The sequence below is a fragment of the Cavia porcellus genome, unplaced genomic scaffold, assembly GCF_034190915.1.
Source record: "Cavia porcellus strain 051 isolate PalLab524CR breed Dunkin Hartley unplaced genomic scaffold, mCavPor4.1 scaffold_11, whole genome shotgun sequence".
Lineage (NCBI taxonomy): Eukaryota > Metazoa > Chordata > Mammalia > Rodentia > Caviidae > Cavia > Cavia porcellus.
Window position 1 is genome coordinate 26676322 of NW_026947494.1, and position 17919 is coordinate 26694240.

General features: G+C 45.4%; 1 protein-coding gene across 6 annotated transcripts in view; it reads left to right on the top strand.

Annotated features, from left to right (window-relative positions):
• Positions 1–17919, top strand: part of Pdzd2 (PDZ domain containing 2) — a 370241-nt gene that overhangs the window by 285084 nt on the left and 67238 nt on the right. For all 6 annotated transcript variants that reach the window (XM_063258033.1, XM_063258030.1, XM_063258032.1 and 3 more), the window contains one exon: positions 788–943. In XM_063258033.1, the coding sequence (XP_063114103.1) occupies positions 788–943 (156 nt within the window). The remainder of the gene's footprint in view (positions 1–787; positions 944–17919) is intronic.

Below are 17919 nucleotides of genomic sequence, written 5' to 3' on the forward strand. Positions count from 1 at the left end.
CAGGGGCTGCTTTCCCATTATCCCATCTTCAGCTTGGCATTTTGATTCAATTAACAATCTAATCTCTTTCTAATGAGCACATGCGAGTGAGATGGCCAGCGGGACAGAGGAGAAGGCACTTGAGCTCTGGGTGGGCCTGGGGACACAGGACTGAGAAGAAATGGGGTTGGGAGGGAAAAACTTGTGACAGGCAGGGGATAGAACTGCCAAGTTACCTGTGCATTGCAGGGATAAAAGAAATAGTCCAGAATGTTAGACTTGACAGGCACATGGGTCACTTCCGGGGAGATCCAGGAGAGAGGCTCGGGCTTTCCCCAGGTGACCGTAGTCACAATCAAGGACTGTCTACAGAGGAGGATCCACTGATTGGGGAAACAGGCAGAGGACTGCAAAGAGGATTGGAAATGACTTAAGGTGTGGGCTGCAGGGGATTGTGGGAGGATAGTTGCAAGTGTTACAGAGAGGCCAGATTTCCAAGAATCTCTCCTGACCTTAAGGGAGTTTACACATATAGCAAGACAAGGCAAGCCCTTAAAGGATCTAAGTCCAGAGAGCTTAGGTTGCCCATGGAAACATTAGCCTAAGAAACCTAAATTTTTCAGGAGAAAGGAAAAGTGGTTTAAATTGGATATACACATGCCCTGCTGTGGACAGTAACCCCAGACACGCAGAACCTAAAGCTTACGTAGGCAGTAGGTGGGGAGCCCGCAGGTGGACTGTGTCGTGGTGACGTCCAGTGCTGCTTGGTGCCAGGAAAAATTCCAGGGCTTGTGTTGTGTCCCCACAGGAAACTTCTGCAGAGGACCTCCTTAGGCTGACTTCTAAGAGCCTGCCAGATCTGACCAGCTCAGTCGAGGACGTATCGTCTTGGACTGACAATGAAGACCAGGAGCCGGATGGGGAAGAGGAGGAAGGGACCGGCTCATCTTCCGTCCAGAGAGTGGTAAGTGTACCTCTGGCTTCCCCAGGCCACTCTGTTACAATGCAGTTTCCCCAAAGACACGAGTACAAGGATCAGAGGAGAAACATTTGTAGTGGCGTAACGGAGTCCAGGATGGGACAAGGCCATCATGCATTCTTTCTGTTCTTTTCTTTAAATCTTCTAGGAACATCTGGAGAGTGATGCATTCCATTTTAGAAAAAAAATGAACAAGATCAGTGTAGCTATGACGTTCAGTGCATATGTCAATTTCTTGGATGCTTTATAATATATACAAGTGTTTTGTTGTTACTTTGTGATAGAGAGTTTGGAAACAACTGTTATAGTGAATTTAAACTGAGACTGCAAGGTTTCTGGTTGAAAGTAAAATGTTACCATAACACAAAAACCACTTGGAAAAAAGTCTATGTAGGATACATCTTCCAATTTTAATCAAACGGGGATGCCACACACAGTTCATCCCTGCTGCCCACAAGCCCATCCTGTGTGTACCCTCATAGCCTGCCCTCAGGCTCCCTGCGACACAGGCAGGGGTACTTTGGGCTGATGGGGTTGCAGTGTGGCTCCACGGTCTACTCTGATCCTGTTGGACCAGACAGGTATATTATTTTTAGTGTAAAGTCTTGTGAGCTCTTGTTCCCCATCCAACCAGCTGGGGGTAGGGAGATTCTTTCTGCTATTTGGAACCACCATTCCTTCCCTCCAGTTCTGGTGGCTTAGGTAAGCACTGGAAAATCAACTCTGCTGGTCCTACGGCCTTTAAAGTGGGGGGAGGGAGCATCACATCATATTTACTATCGCTTTAAGGGAAAAAAGTTGTTTCTCCTTTTCCGCAGAGTTGTGGCCTGCACAAAGGCTTCAAACCCTAAACATCACAAGCTTTTCCATTTACTGTGACAGTTTCTAAAGGATGGCAGCAAAGAGTTTCTCTCTAAAAATTAGTGTGATGATTTTCTAGTCACAGAAGAAAGTATCTTGAAGATATCAGCCCCTGATTAAAAACATAGCATTCTATGGGTCCTGAGTTGATTCCAAACATTTTGTCAGCTGCTCTTCCCTCGCAGGAGCATTTCCTGGGAATGTTTACCTGAGCTGAACGAATGAGGTTGAGGAGGACAGTGTAAAAAGCTGTGTGATCATTGCTGTGTCTTTGTGTCGTGAGATCCGCAGTGGCTTTCCTTTGACTTTGAGTAGTGGCAGAAGCCAGTCTCCAGGCCCACGCTCCCTCCTGAGACTGACCCTGGCTTGCTTCTCAGTCCTCAGCTTCACCCTGCTCACCACCAGGTCTAAGCAAGTGTCACCCTGCCCTTCCCAAAGCCATCTGTGGTGGCTGCACACCTTCCTGTGCAGGCCTTTACAAACGCTCTTCTGTCTCTGTAGAATCCTGTTTATGCAGGTGACTCATATTCATCTTTCCCATCCCATCGTGTCACTTCCTCAGACCAATTTTACCCGAATACCTTGCCTGCTGCAACCTATGCAGCTCTTGAGGTTCCTGGGGTTAAGAACCGCAAGAGGATAAGAAAATTACGGAAGAGATAAAGCTGGGGCCAGGTGGAGCACTTACTCTCCTGATGGGAGGAAAGGAACTGCCTAACCACGGTAGCACTTTTATTTATACACTCAGAAGGGTGATGTCAGTTTCACCCCCACTGCCTAGCAACCCATTGCTTGGATTGTCTAGGGGCTTGGTGTTTTTCTGGACTGAAGCAACTTCATGTGGCTTGCCCAGGCACTCTTTGTTTTTGGGATGGCCACACCTCGGCCATGCCGCAGCCCTGCACGTGTGTCAATTCTAGCTTCAAAGGCTCCCAACACCTGCCTATGCCAAACCTCTCTGCTCATACTCAGTGACAGTAGTATGCCTCGCCCGTGTCACAGATGTGTTTGATGAATGTGTGATTAAGCGTGTCTTCCCTGATCGGTGTAAACTCCAAGAGATAGGGTGCGTGATCCCTGGGGTCTGTAGGATTTAGACAGTATATCTGATTGCTGAGTTATGAAAAGCCAGAAAATTTTTAAAACATGGCTGGTAGGGGAGGCCCAACCACAGTGGCAGCTCATGGCACAGCATCCTCTGGAGATAGGGTTTAAAACACAAAACAGGTTGGATCTCATGGCACACACCTGTAATCCCTGCACTCAGGAGGCTGAGGCAGAAGGACAGTAAACTTGAGTCCAGCCTAAGAAACTTGGTGACCTAGCAAAACTCTGTTTCAAAATAAAAAAGAGCTGGGAATGCAGCTCAGTGGGAAGGCCCTGGGTACGATCATGAGGGTAGTGAAGGGGGCCACACAGAGCAAGTATTCACCAAATACCTGTTATTTGCTAGGCTCTGTGCTACTCAGGAAATAATAAAAATTGGTGACAAATACTAAGTAGGTTTACCCACCACCAGTTTGGTGGCTAGTTCCCTGGCCCATAGCTGACCATGGTGTGGCAACCTCAAGACCTAGGGTGATTGCTGCATTTGGGTCTCTGGGACCTACAGCGATGCTCCCAGAATCAGCCTTGAATGGCCAAGCCTCTGTTCCCTCTGCCTTGTCTGTCTGTCTGTGCCTGGCTTTCTCTGTCTCTCTCTGTGTGTCTCTCGCTTTGTGTCTGTCTCTCTGTCTCTCTGTCTCTCTCTCTCTCTCTCTCTCTCTCTCTCTCTAACTGTCCGCCCATCATTCAAGGCCAGGATTTCCCTGAGCCTTCTTCCCTGTGACCTCCCTGCGCTGGTGCTGGTGCTGCCATTACCCTCCGCTCCTCCCCATCCATCAGTTGTACAAGACGGGCAGAGCACGTGGCCTTGCAGCCCCGGGCTTCTCTGTGCAGGGCGACCCCAGTCTCTTCACCTGTTCCAGCCAGGCATGCTCACCAGCCCAGGGCACCTCCTCCCTTCCACTCCTCCTGGGTGTAGTTGGACCTTCGCCCCAGTTCAGCACCATGCCTGGGGCATCTCGGCGGCTCTCACAGTGCCCAGTGAGCTCGGCTCTCAGACCTGGGGGCACATCGGACCCCTCTGATGAGGTCCAGCCCTGGTGTACAGTGTGGCAACTCTTCCTGGGGAGCTCACGATTGCGTTGGCTTTTCACGCTTCTTATGTCATGTTCCCTTGCAAGAACTTCTAAGGAATTATTTAATTGGGATACTGCTTTAATAAGTGACCCATTATATATATTCAATATCTTACATGTTATATATTGTATTGACATTATAATTTAAAACATAATTTTTGTAAAAGTCTTTTATAAATTTACTGTCATTTTAAGTTATATAATTTTAATGATATAAAATTATACAAAAGTAGCATTTAACTATGACAGTATTTTTGACCAAGAAAACGAAAAGAAGAAAGAAAAGCCCACGACAGTATATAATCCTACTGTTTGGAGACAGCTGTCTTCATCATTTTGCTATGACTTTCTAATTGAATTTTTATCTTTTTATTACTGGATATTGAATCTAGTCCTATCCCACTGAGCTATATTCCCAGCCCCTTTTTAAATTTTTTTTTAAATTTTTTTTCTCTCTATGAATTTCAGACTGGTTTTAAACTCACTGTGTATCCCATGCTGACCTCAATCTGGTGGCCATCCTCCTGCCTCGGCCTTTCAAGTGCTGGTATAACAGGCATGTGTCATCGCATCTGACTTTCTGTGTCATTAAAGTCTTCTGAACATGATTCATAGTGGCTAATATTCCATAACATTGGAAGTGCTGTAATTTATGTTACCAGTTTACATCATTACAGGAATACACAGTTTTTCCCAAATGATAAAGGATTTTGTAACTAACATTTTTGCCTAGATGTCTTATACATATGTTTTACATTTTGTCCACAATATCTTGTAGTACAATCGCTAGGTTTTCACCAGAGAGGTGATACCAACTTACTCCTGTAACCATGGCTACTTCCCGTCTACTGAAATGAATACTGTGATCTTTAGTCTCCCAGTTACACATTGTTTTATGTTTTGTCACTGTGACTTTTTTCAAAGGAACTTAAAATCCTCTCAAATTATGCTTGACTAGGGAAACTTTGCATTGCCTGGAAGGAGAAGGAAATAGCAGTTTCCCCACGAGAATGCCTGTCGTCAGGGCTCTCTTGCTGGCTTCTCAGTCACCGCACACCCTGCCGCTTTACACAAATCACACACCCATTATCCTCAGCAGAAAAACTGGAAAAGACCCCACTTCGTCAGTCCCCTTCTCCACACCGTGCTGCTCTACCCCTCGGAGCACAGGGCACGAGGGCTGCTTGCCTGCCTGTCTTTCAGGCTTGAACATCTGTCATTTCTGTCATCTCCAGAGCTCTGGTGTCAGCCTAGGACAGGCTGTGCTGAGACAGCTCTCCAGGTGCAGGGACCTCGAGTGACCAGAAACGGGGCGTCACAGCCTCACGGCCTGCCCTGCTGTGCCTTATAAAAGAGCTGTTCAACTCCTTACTGAAACAAATAAGCAATTTCTTCTAGTTACATGTTCACAATTCAAGACTCTTGCTTTATAATGTTTAAAAACTAAAGAACCACTCCTGTGAAAAGCCTACCATTTTAGTCAAGTTACCGAGGCCCTGATTTCAAGGCTGGTGATGCTGATGATTAAAAGAGCTGCCCGGTTGCACTCACTGTTTGGCACCTGGGCTCTGAGCACTTGAGTTGGGCATGCTGCACATCCAGGATGAAAGTCTGCAGATCTGGTCTCTAAGTCCATCCCCTGTCCTCCTTTCTGCCCGTGGTCCTAGCCCACCAGATTGGACATTCTTGCTGGAGTCTGTTCTCCACCTCATCCTCTCCTCTGCAGTGACAGTATCTTTAATGAGAATCTGGCTGTGTCACTTGAGTGTTCCATGTAATTCAATGACTTTCAATCACCCTGAGATTAAAATTCCCACCTTCTCCCTGTGGAATACAGGCAGTGTCTGTATCTGTGCGTTTGCATCAGCAGATTCCACCCACCACGAATCAGTGTGTGCATGGACACGTATACATGTGTATGTGTATGTGTGGTGTGGTGAGGGTTGACTCGCGCCTTTGCATTGAGCCATATCCTCCGCCCTTTTTTATTTTTATTTTTAATTTCCAGACAGGATATTGCTAAGTCACTGAGTTGCTCAGGCTGACTCCAACTTGTGATCCCCCTGCCTCAGCCTCCACAGTGCTGAGGTTATGTGTGAAAGCTACCAGACCTGGCCTGAATTAGAAATGTTTGGGGGAAAAATTCATCTGCTCTAATTATTTACAGACTTCTCCTCTTCTCATTGTCCCCTAATAATATAGTATAACAGCTACTTAAGAGCATTTACGTGTGATAAGTAATCTAGAGATTATCTAATTTTAAAGTAGATAGGAGGATATATGTAGGTTCTATGCAAATCTTAGGACTTTTAGGGCATGTGACCATCCATGGTTTGGATCCCACCAGTCCCAAGAGACAGTAGTACCTTCCCCCACACCTGGCAGTACTGCCTTTTCTCCTGTGAGTGTGCCCAGGAGCTACAAGCCCACATGCATGCATACCCACTCCTGACTAGCACTGTGAGCTCTGTACCCCGCGCTCTAGGACTCTCCATACCTTGCACCTTTGCAGTTGATCTTCTCTCCCCCCGGGTGGGCTCCTACACTTCATCATCCAGTGAGGTCCTTGGCAACTCAACCCAATGTTACTACTCCTCCCTCAACACTGTAACCCTTTCCCTAACCCATCCCCGCAGAGTTCTTCAATTGTACTCTGCACTCACACATCTCGGAGGGATGTTTCTATCCTAGTTCTTGTCTTCTTCCCATAGTTATCCTTTTACTGCTCCATCTTCCTCATTAAACATAAACATTTCAAGGTTGAGAGCCATCATGTTATAAGTATCTCTGTATCCCCAATACTTAGGACAATACTTGAAATGTACTCAGAGGTTAAAGGTGTGATCCTATGATCCTCCTTAACCACTTCTACCCCTTCCCTTAAAACTTGACTGTTCTTGTGTCTTTGAGCCTTAATAACTCTCCCTGGATTTCTCTGCATCTCTCTACTTCAGAAGCCTTGGTCCACTGTCTTCTCTGCCAAGGAAGGTATCAGCCCTTGGGACACCATAGCGTTTCTAGGTCCACGTTGCAGGGAGAAGGAGGAAGATCACTTCCTTCTGGGCTTCTGGCTGGCTGAGAAAGACTCTGGGGAGGGGGCACAGCTGAGTGTGCAACTTTCTAGCAAATGGAGCCATCTTTACCCCACTGCAACAGAGAGGGCTTTACCTGGAGGCATCATCCCCATGAGCTCCTCCCAGGCTATCTAAGTGCTGCCTTCCTCTCAAAGACTGAGAAAACACTGAGTTATATGTGGCACTTCTCTCTGCTTAAAGTACATACAGTCACCTCTCCCTAACCTGTGAAACCCTACTCCCCTGGCACTTAGCATCTACTGTTCTTTATTTTATTGGCTGCTTATTCTTCAGCAAAGGAAAGAAGAGTCCCAAGTTGTTTACTTTTGGAAGTTAGATGTAACTCCTTGCTAAATCTAGCAGAGTACTTTGTGGTCAGCATGAGGTGTTCTGTTTTGTTTTGAACCCTAAAGCTGTCTGTAGATGGTTGTCAGGTGTGGTATCTGGAACAACAGCATGGACATCACCTAGAGACTTGTTATAGATACATATCCTAGGGTCCCATGCAGACCTGATGAGTCAGAGACCCACAGGACAGCGTCCAGCAGTCTGTTTCTGAGCAGCCCCTTGGGTGACTTGAACTCAGGCTAAGATTTGAGAAATCCTGCTGGAGGGTCCCACAAGAAAATGCAAGGCACATGCGTCAGTCTGACTGACTACTCAGAAATACATGTTCTGTCCCAAGTATACCCAGCTACGCTTCATCCGAGGAAAAATGAGATTTTCTTCAGAAGAAAAGATCCACGTGAGAGAGTGACTCTTTTTAAAATAAGGAAGAGAAAATTTTCAGTATAACAGGGCATGAAGTGATGGGGAGCCTATCTCCCTTTTTATATCTTTCACAAAAACTTTTTAAAGGATGGAAGTAACGGTTATCTCTGCCAAAACTGCAGTTGTCACAGCTCAGCTAGGAAGAGTCTGTGTAGCACATCAATCAGAAGACCTGTATCCGGCTTCCTTTAGCATCAGGGAATCCGTGCTGCTGTCTCTGCAGTTGCGGGTTAGAGACAGTCTCAGAGGACCTTTGAGTGACTAGGATTGGAAAGAAAAAAAGGACCCATCTCTCAAAAGGAAAGAAGAACAGAACTGGACCTTGCAATTCTGTAAGTCCAACACAGGTGTTTGATTCTTTTGTTTGTTGCTGGAACAATTGTGGGGATAGGGACGCGTTAGTATTCTTACGGAAAGATGTTAATCCTCTAGAAGTAAAAGAGAGGGTTTATTTGGGTTATATGACTGAGAAAATATCCACTCTAACATTTCCAGAAGTGCCTTGACATTGAGGAGTTTTATCACAGCATCTGAACTGTTATTTCTGGTTGATTAAAGCTACCCCTGCATGGGAAATTATTTCTTCTTTCAGGCTCAAACTGGATTTTTGTGCTGAATCAAAGTCAGACTTTTTATGCAAAGAACAGTGAATACCAGGTACCAAAAAAAAAGTGATTAGTGTTAAAATAGGAAGGCGTGCTCACTGCCTGGCTGGAAATGACATCTTCACAGAATGAAACTTAATGCAGAGAAACACTGGCACGGGGCCCCCTAAGCTTTTTGTAAGGAGAGCAACTGTTCTTTCTCTGGAGCCTCGAGGAGAGCCTTAGATTGGCTACTTCAAAGGGCATCAGTCCGCAGTGCTGTGCTCCTCAAAATCCCTCTGGACCCAGGGATATTGCAGGCTCTGCTTGGAGAGTCCCGTTCCACTTTTCTTTCTGGGCGTTCACTTTTACTTGTCTGACTTCAGAGTTCTCCTCTTCCAAGAAGTCTCCCACATGCCCAGCACGATGTGTGCCTTTCCCTGTATTGTCCTCCATGGCTCTTAACACAGATTTTAGTGTACTTTAGATCATCTTCCTTAATGAAGGGTCCATGGGAGCAGAGACCATCCAGGGGGGCTCACTCATCTACCCTGGATACTCACTCACAGGGAGGGTGAACAGGTGAGCGGACAGGTGGATGGTGGACATACTCTCTCACAGTCCCAGACTGTCCCCTGCATCCCACTCATCATAAAGTTTGATGAATTTCCATTACTCTCATAGTCCCCACATACCTTGAGTTTGAAATAATAAGTGTTTATTTTTTGTGTCCTGAAAACCTATGTGCTTCTTCATTCTGGGAATTTTAAGACTATCAATGGGATAAAGATTATTTTTCCAACTGTAGCAGTGGGAAAACACAATAAATGCCATCCCTTAAAACAGGATGTTTATGGTAGCACCTCTTTAATAAATAAATACATTCTTATTTTTTGTTTTGTTAAGGGTAAAACAAACCAATAGGGAATTTGGGACTTGGTTTTTAATAAATCAACGGCAATAACACAGGATTAAACATCTCAGTGGGAGCTGGCAAAGTACCAAGTGGAGCACAGGCAAAAAGACCTGCCAAAATAAGCACCAAGGAAAACATCCCTGAGCTACAACAGTCAAGGATGGGATTCTGGAAAATAGGACCACAAGGCTTCTGAGCTCCTGGAAACTCTGGGGATTAACTGGTCTGAATGTAGCACTTTATCCTGTAGAAATCCATGATGACAGAGAAGACCACTGAGCTCTGCTGATAACAAACTTGTTTCCCTAGAAGAGTCACTGTACAGCTCCATGAAACTGTGAGGAAAAACACCCATAACCAGGGAGAAAAGGTGGAGGCACTAGAAAAACTGCAAAGGGTGTTCAGACATGCAAACGTGTGTGGCGTTTGCTCTGTGTCTAATGTGTGGCAGGAAGCCAGGGCCAACCTCGTGTCACGTCTCCAGTGCATCTGGAGAGGGGAGACCTATCTGGCAGGTCTGTGTTGTCAGAGCTTCCATGTGACTCCGATGCTCACTCAGATTGTAGAATGTCAAAGTGGCAGGCCCAAGCAGCCTCCTGGGGGAGGCCAAGTAAGGCCCTGAGACCTCTGTATGTATGGCTTTGAGATAAACGGAGGTTTTAGATGCTTGACTACCTCGCTCCTTTCTGCAGTCTGGAGACCTGGCAAATGAGGACAAGGGGTTTGTGGTGCTCGTGGGAGATTTGGAAGACAGATCCCCAGCCAACCCTGGATCCTTCAGGGCAGGACATGCTGGAACATCACATACTCATTGTCTTTCTAGACAGCCACTCCAGCCTGATAGAGACCGGTGCCGTGGATGTAGACGCCACTATTCCCAGCACCAGGCCGATCCACAGCTCCCAAAGTTCTACATTTTGCTCCACTGTGCCCTGAACTGTGAATGCTGCTCCTTAAGCAACACCTTACCCTGCACAGGACAGATACAGAGGTTGCATGAAACTCAATCCAATTTGCAAAATTGCCAGAGCAAGATAAGAAAGAAAAGGCTGCAATTATTGCCTGTCTAAGAAAATAAGATTTAAATTTGGGGGTGGTTTTGATTTCGTTTAGTTTCATACTTAAAGAGATGAAGTGATTAGTTAAATGCATGAAAGAAAAAGGAGATAACTATTTAGACAGAATGAATTGCCTGGAAAACTGCTGATATTTGAATTAGGCTTATTCTTGTGGCACATTTTCAGGGACCTGTTCCAACTTGCTACCTGGCGCTGTGTTACATTTTCATCCGTGCAGTTTGCACTTCCCAAGGAGGCGGATAACTTATGGGGCGAGCATAGAAGAGCAGATGTTTTCTTCCACTCTGAGCCTCATTGTGCAAGGGTCTCCCAAGTGAAGTGGACACATCCAGAGGGGAAGCCACGTAGTCCCTGGATGGTGTGGGAAGAAAATACTGGAATTTGTGTGGGTCTTATCTTGTTTTTAGATTGCTTAGTGCAGGAGGACATTAGTCAAAGAGTGTAGGTTTATAATTTATGAATCATGCTTGGGAACCTCTTGGGAACCTTTGATGGCTTCCCAGTCTGTAGAAAAGCTGACATCATAGCAAGGAGCATTAGGAAATTGAGTTAAAGGAACGTCTCCGTAGGCAACCACCTTTAGTTTCCTTTTGGATGTGAAAATTTCTTCAAATTTTAGTGAAAATACAATATGACCTTCTGGAGCACGTAACAGAGTTTTCAGAGCCCCCAAATTAATTTCTTTTATGAAAGTCATATAGTGACTCTATCACTTCAGGTAAATCCCTTCGTGTCTTTACACATTCCAGTCCAGTTTTCCAAAGTTGGCCTTTCAGCCCTTCCCCTTTGAACACTCTTTCCTCTTATTAACACCTCCCCTGTCCTCTTAATTAAGTCTACATGTCCCTAGGGGTTTAAAGCTGTGGCACACACATTGACATGTAAAGCAGAAGATATTAAGACTTAAAGGACAGTGGCAGTTCGGAAATCAAACTGCAGCCAGGTGTGGTGATGCATACCTGTAACCGCAGCACTCAGGAGGCTGAGGCAAGAGGATCACCAGGAGTTCAAGGCCAGCCTGAACTACATAATCTCAAAAAACAAACACAAAAAGAATGAAGCAAAAATTTCTTGAGCCATGGACGCTAGGATGACAATAAACCTGGGGGAAACAGTGTAACACGACTTGCTCGTGGACCAAATATTAGAGAACGGCTTTCCTGATGAGCTTCACTCTGCCTTTAAGGTATGAAAACCCTTGAGATGTTTGTGTTTTCCGAGGCTGCCAGTGAAAGTAATGGTGATACCCAGTCAGAATCTACTCGGCAGTAGATTTGTGTCCATTCCAGTCGTTGGGCTGACTTTCAGGCAAAGGATGTGATTACCTTTGACAGTGTACGGTTGAGCTCCATTAATGCGTATTCAGTCCCTAGGGAAGAAACACACCTCATTTAAGGGACCTCCTGAGCCTTGGATGACTTGGAGTTTTTTGATGTTCTTCTCATTCTCGCCACATCTTATGCACAGAGCCTGGGAAATCAAAACAAAGCAAAATATACAGGGTCAGAAGTTCCCCTGTGGAATCTAGGGCAGAAACTTCTCAAAGAAACACAGCTATGCAAGACCAATAGAATTCTCCCTCCCCACCCCCTGGCGTTTCTGTTTGCTGTTTGCTGGCTACTTTTTGCTTCCTTAGCCTTTTTATGTAAGTAGTACTTTACCTCCCTAGACAACATTAGCTGGAGAAAACAAGAGGGTGGGTCTTGCTGTGTTTCCTTCATTTGAAATTCCCTCCCTTCCTTGATAATCAAGCTTCTGAAGCCTTGCATTCCTCTGAGACCTTTCCAGTTACTCCAGCTTTCCATCACTTCTACTTTCTCACTTTGTTTTTAACACTTAAAACCAGAAAATTGGTTCCTGAGTTATAAATGAGCAGATGTTTGCAAAATTGTATTGATAAAGTTCACGTTTGGATAGTTGAATTTATTTCCTCTTGAATCTGTTTACTTACTAAATATCTGAGAATTCTCTTTTAAGCCAAGAGTAGCAAGTAGGTGACCTGTGACTCACCAGCCCACCCCTCCTCCTCAGCTCTCAAGGCAAACATCTCTCTTCTCCCTGGTGCTCCAGTGCAACCCAGCCCTGCCAGTGCCCATAACCAAGCCACAGTGTGCGTTGCCCCTGCTTCCAGCCAGTGTGGCACCTCTGTCCACGTGCTGAGGGCCACGAGGGTGCTTTCTTCCTCTCTCACAGCAGTTACCACACCCCAAAACAAACTTGCATTATTTCTGTATTTTTTCATATTCCCCTCTACTGTATAATAATAATTCAGGAGCCATATGTTGTACTGAAGTGGGGGTTGGATCTAATTGCCAGGGTCAGGAAGGGCCCAGTGGATCATAGAAAAGTGGTTTGCACTCCAAAGGATTTTCCCCTGGAGGAATTACCAAAAATGATGTTTCAGGGCAGAAAAATAACATGCACAGTAGTCAACCCCCCCAAAAAAAGGAAATATTATGGGCTGTTCAAAGATCAACAAGAAGTTTATGAAGTGCAAGTGGTCATCCTATACTTTTTGGTCCAGAATAAGGAATTGTGACGTCCTTTATGAGGAGCAGGTCGTGTCCATGGCTTTTCAGTTGAGTGATGGGCTCAGAGCTTCTGTGATTTGATTACTCAGATGTGGGGGCAGGGGCAGGCAGGATGGAGGTGAAGGTGGATGTGGAGGCTTTGCTGAGCCCCACTGAGGCCTGTGCCAAGGAGAGGGCGCCCTGGGGGCGGGGTGGTGTGAGTGGTGGTCAGGGGGACGGGGGCACAGCCTGCCTGCCAGTGCCAGTGCTGGGTTCTGGTAGCAAAAGGTCCTTAATAGTGAAGGAGGAGGAACAGTCTCCTCTCCTCTTGTATTTTGTGTATTTCCCTGAAGGTAGGACCATTTGGAATGGGGTTCTGTTTACCTAGGAGCCTTCCAGCCTCCTGGCATCCTATCTCCTCAATTGTAGTCTCTCCCTTATCACAGGTTTCTGGGAGCCTGGGGCCCTCCAGCTGATGTACTCTCACCCACGTAGAAATCCCCCCGGAGGTTCTCCCCAGGCAACCTCTCCTTCCTTCTGCTCAGGCCACTTTCTCTCCCTTTCCCACCACCAGTACCAACATGAGAGACCTAGAACAAACCCTTTTCATTCCTCCCAAACTATATGTTATCAAGCCACCTGATTTAAAATCAATTTAAGTGGCATCCAGTAATCCTGTCACACCTAGTCAAGTGTGGGAATTTTAAAAAGAGAACCCTTGTTATTTCAAATGACTCTCTTATCAGTATCATATAAAATGAAAAGTGAAGATAAAAATCAAGCTGCTGGACAACAAGGATGTTTTGGAAGAAAATCCCATGTAGATCAGTAAGCCTTACGGCTACCGAAAGATGTCTACTCTTGTCTGTTCCTCCCCTTCAGCTTGCTAAGTTACGTTTTCTAAAAATGCTCCTGTTTCTTGGCAATAACTGTGAGCGCGGAGCTGGGTGGGGCCAGTGCAAACCATTCCTATGAATGAGACATCGGGAACTCCAAAGGCCAAATGGTAGGTAAGTTAGGCTGTGCTGGCCAGAAGTCTCTGTTGCTCAACTCTGCCTTTGTAGTTCCAAAGCAGCCACAGGCAGTAAGAAAACCAGTGAGCAAGGCTGCATCCCAGGAAAACGTCATCAAGCTAGTGTGGGGCTAGGTTGGCCCCAGGCAGAAAATTAGAGAGCCTCAGATGGGTGATCAGATGGCTTAGAACAGCTTCTCTGCGGGTTGCTTTCTTGTGAGATCTTGAAAGAAGTACGTGCTCTTAGAAACATATGTATCAAGCAGCACGAACTCAGTACCACTTCTGGAAATAAATAATTCAGCATACAGCTCATGTCACTCTCAAAGGCAGCCGAAGGCCTTAAGATCTTGCCTGGGGCCTAACGGTGAGCCCAAATAGTACCCCAAGGATGCCTTCCTCTTATTATCTGTCTAAAACCTGTGTCAATGGTGTGTCCAGCGAAGACAATCTGTTTATGTAACAGTGGGCCAGGTAAGGGTAGGAAGTGTGTTCTGAAGGATTCCTATAGCAGAATGTTTATGGGGAACATGATGTGTGAACTGGATTTGAATCAGCTACTGAGCTGAGGTACCTCTGTCAAATCATCCTTACCTCCGTGTTTACCTTTTATACTCTGTGTGTACGTGCACGTGCATGTCCGCACGTGTGTGTGTGTATGCATACATGTGCATATGGTAGAGATTGAACCCAGTGTCTCCTGCCCACTAGGCACGTTCTCTACCGCTGAGCTACACCCTTGACCTACACCATTCGTTTTGTTTGTTTCTTAACAGCACTTTTGCTGCTTTTTTGTATGTCTCAAGATTTTCCTGTACCCACATGCATATGCACATGCTTACACACACACACTGATTTTATCATTCTGGAGTTTAGGGTAAAGGAACTCACAATCCTGTTCCCAGTGATCTGTCAGTGAGGGTGAACCCAGAAGCCACCTTATGCTGAGAAGTGATTTCATGGGTTTTCATTCAGTAGCCAAACCACAAACCCAAAGAAGATCCCCAGGCCCCAGGTTTCCTTATCTGCTGGGTTATGGAACACAGCAAAAGTGAGGGAGTCCTGCTTCCCTGATAATGTCTGAACTTGGCGCATTCCTCAGTTTGAAGTCTATACCAGGGAAGGACACACACGGGCTCCTGAAGTCAAGGAAGGTCATACAGAGGTTTCCCGCTGACATCCTGTTATGTTCAAAGAACTGAGACTCCCCAAAGGACACTGTCCTCTCTTCAGGAAGAAGAACAAACCCACCGAGAGGGTCAAATAGGGGCCAGTGACTGATCACATTCCTAAGGCCATCAAGGTGATTTCTTTTCCTCAACTTTCTAAGCAAACTGATTAATTTGTTTGTATACAAATCATCTAGATAACCACCGGACAGAGTCCCTTAAACGCATTCTGATTGGGGGTGATGAATGGGAGGAAACTGGAAACAGGCTCAGAGGGAACAAGGGCTGTCTTGTTCCATCTGCGGAGCCACAGCCAGGGCATCTCAGCGATGGCAGCCTCAGCATCTCTGCCAGCTGCATCTGCCAGTCTCTGACCTGCATGTACATGGTCCGCGTGCACCAGGGCATGCTGCAGAGTGGTGGGTCTTCCTTTCCAGTTTTTCTGTTTTCCTCTTCAGTCCTGAGTTACTGTCTTTGTGGGAAAGCAATAGGCCCAGTGTAGTGGTAATTTTGTGTTATAATTTCTGCACGCAACTTGCAGGCATCTTGCCACTTTTGTTAATTTCTTGTTGCTCTGATTCATGCTCGCTCTCTCCCTCTCTCGCTCTCTCTCTGAATGGCTATTCATTTCTAGCCCTGGCCTCTCTGATGGACATCTGGTTCTCTTTGGGTTACTCAAACATCTGCCCCAGAGATTTGGAAAATGAGCTTCCTTTGACTGCCTAAAAATAATCTTAGTGTGACTGAAGCATTAAAGGGAAATCACCACGCTCTGCTGTCCTACAGACACTGATGGGGGGATGAGCCAACAAAGCTTCCTCAGGCTTTGGAGCTGGGGATCTTCTGTCACATCTGCAGATTTTTTTAAGAGCCGGGACCCGTAAAAACATAATGTGAACTGGGTGCATCCAGTCCTCCCAAAGTTTTCCTTGGGACTAGATATGCTTGTGCAATGGAAATAGTTGGAGATGAAAGCCATGCTTTGCACGCTTTGTTTGTAAGGCCTCGGGAGCTAGCTGAGAAAGACAGATGCTGCTCAGGAGTTAAACATTAGATTAGTCACAGTGTATTCAAGGAGCGCTCCTAAATGCTTTGAACAGTGGTTACGGAACATTTTTAACTACTGGACTTTTAGCTTGAACCCAGGAGCCAGTCTCCTGGGAAATGATGGTTTGCTCCCCAGTCCTAGAAAACTAAATTTTGCCAGGAGCTAAAACTCAGTCCCTGTGATGTATCTCATCCAAAAGTGCAGCTTTTCAGAGGCTCTGCTCTGCAGTAAGATAAAATGTCAACATAGTAATGATAATCAAGTAAATGCCAACCAATTTAAATCTCCTAGCAAGCCACAACCCAAAGATGTTAAAATCTAAAATAATTAACAATCTTCAGTTTCCTCAGCCTTTTGAGTAAAAAAAAAAAGCATTTGATGGTCTCCTTTGATCTCTTCCATGTCTTATTTGCTACATCAGAGCTTACATGATTCTTGATACTGGGTGCTGCAAAGAGACTGTTGTCAGCATCAGCAGCCTGGCTCGGAAGCACTTTCTTAGAGCCTCAAGAAAGGTGAATTTGTTTGACAGCAAGTTTTCTCTCGTGCTTTTTAGTGACCTAGAGCAAATGGACCACAGTCATATCAAAACTATAGCCCTATATTCTATGTACTGGTCGCTTATAAGTCAAACTGTAACCACTAGAGAATTGTCCCAGGCAAAGTTCTGTTCTGGACCATAATTCAGTTTCTCCAAAGAGAATGTTACAAGCTGTAAAGAAAAAAAGTCTTAAATTTTACAATGCACTAAGTCTCTGATTTATAAACATGTTCTATTCCAGGAGAACATTAGTAAGTCAGATTCATTGGTAAGCCAACAAAGTGAGTCTCACAGAGTACACCTGTGGGTCTTACACAGTACACCTTTGAAGCTCGCAACTTGAGTTTTTGTAAGTCAGGGACTTCTTGTATAGTTTAAAGTGTCATTGGGCAGAAGAACTTGAGATTTCTGGGTTAGAGACAAATGACTGTATTACTCATGGCACATCAACTGGATTTTAGCTTTTTGTAGTCTCCTTTTAGGACTCAATCCCAGTTTAGAAGTTTGTTCAATCGTTTGCATTAGCCCCCCTCCCAAGTCCTGCCATAGGGGTCCAGAGGGGATCAGGTGTATGACTCGAAACAGATACACATCACAGATGAGAAACTCTGATGTAGGCAACTGTAGTATTATAATGGGCTCTAAGCAATTCTGGCTATCCTTTGCTCCACAGAGAGAAATGTTATCTTCCTTATATATAGACAGTAAAGAAACTTATGCATTCCTCCTGGGAGACCCCTCCCAACCTTCAAAGCTGTTCACTGTGAACACCCCAGAAAAGGTAAGTAACCTGAGGGGAAAACAGCCGATGGCCTCTGTTCACAAGCCATGCAGAGATCTCTGGAAACCTCTGGAGAATCATGTCCCAATTGGCAATTACAGAGATACTCAGGAATATCAAGCAAAGGAAGGTTGGTGATGAAAATATTCTTAGCTTCTGTTAAAGATGCCAGGCAGTCTGTGAGAATTGTCAGCAGTTGGTGACCATGAACTTATATTCAATTGGCTGGAATCTTCCTTCCTTCTACACTTGCATTTTTCTCTTTAAGACAGCAGTTTGGAGCTTCTGTGGATTCTCCCTGAGATGCAGCTTCTATATGCTCTGAAGCAGGCATTTTCCCTTCAGGCATAGAGTTGTGACATTTTACTCTTGGCATAGAGCTGTGGAGACTGAAGAAAGTGATGTCTCTTTTCCTCCATTTGCTCAACTGGGAAC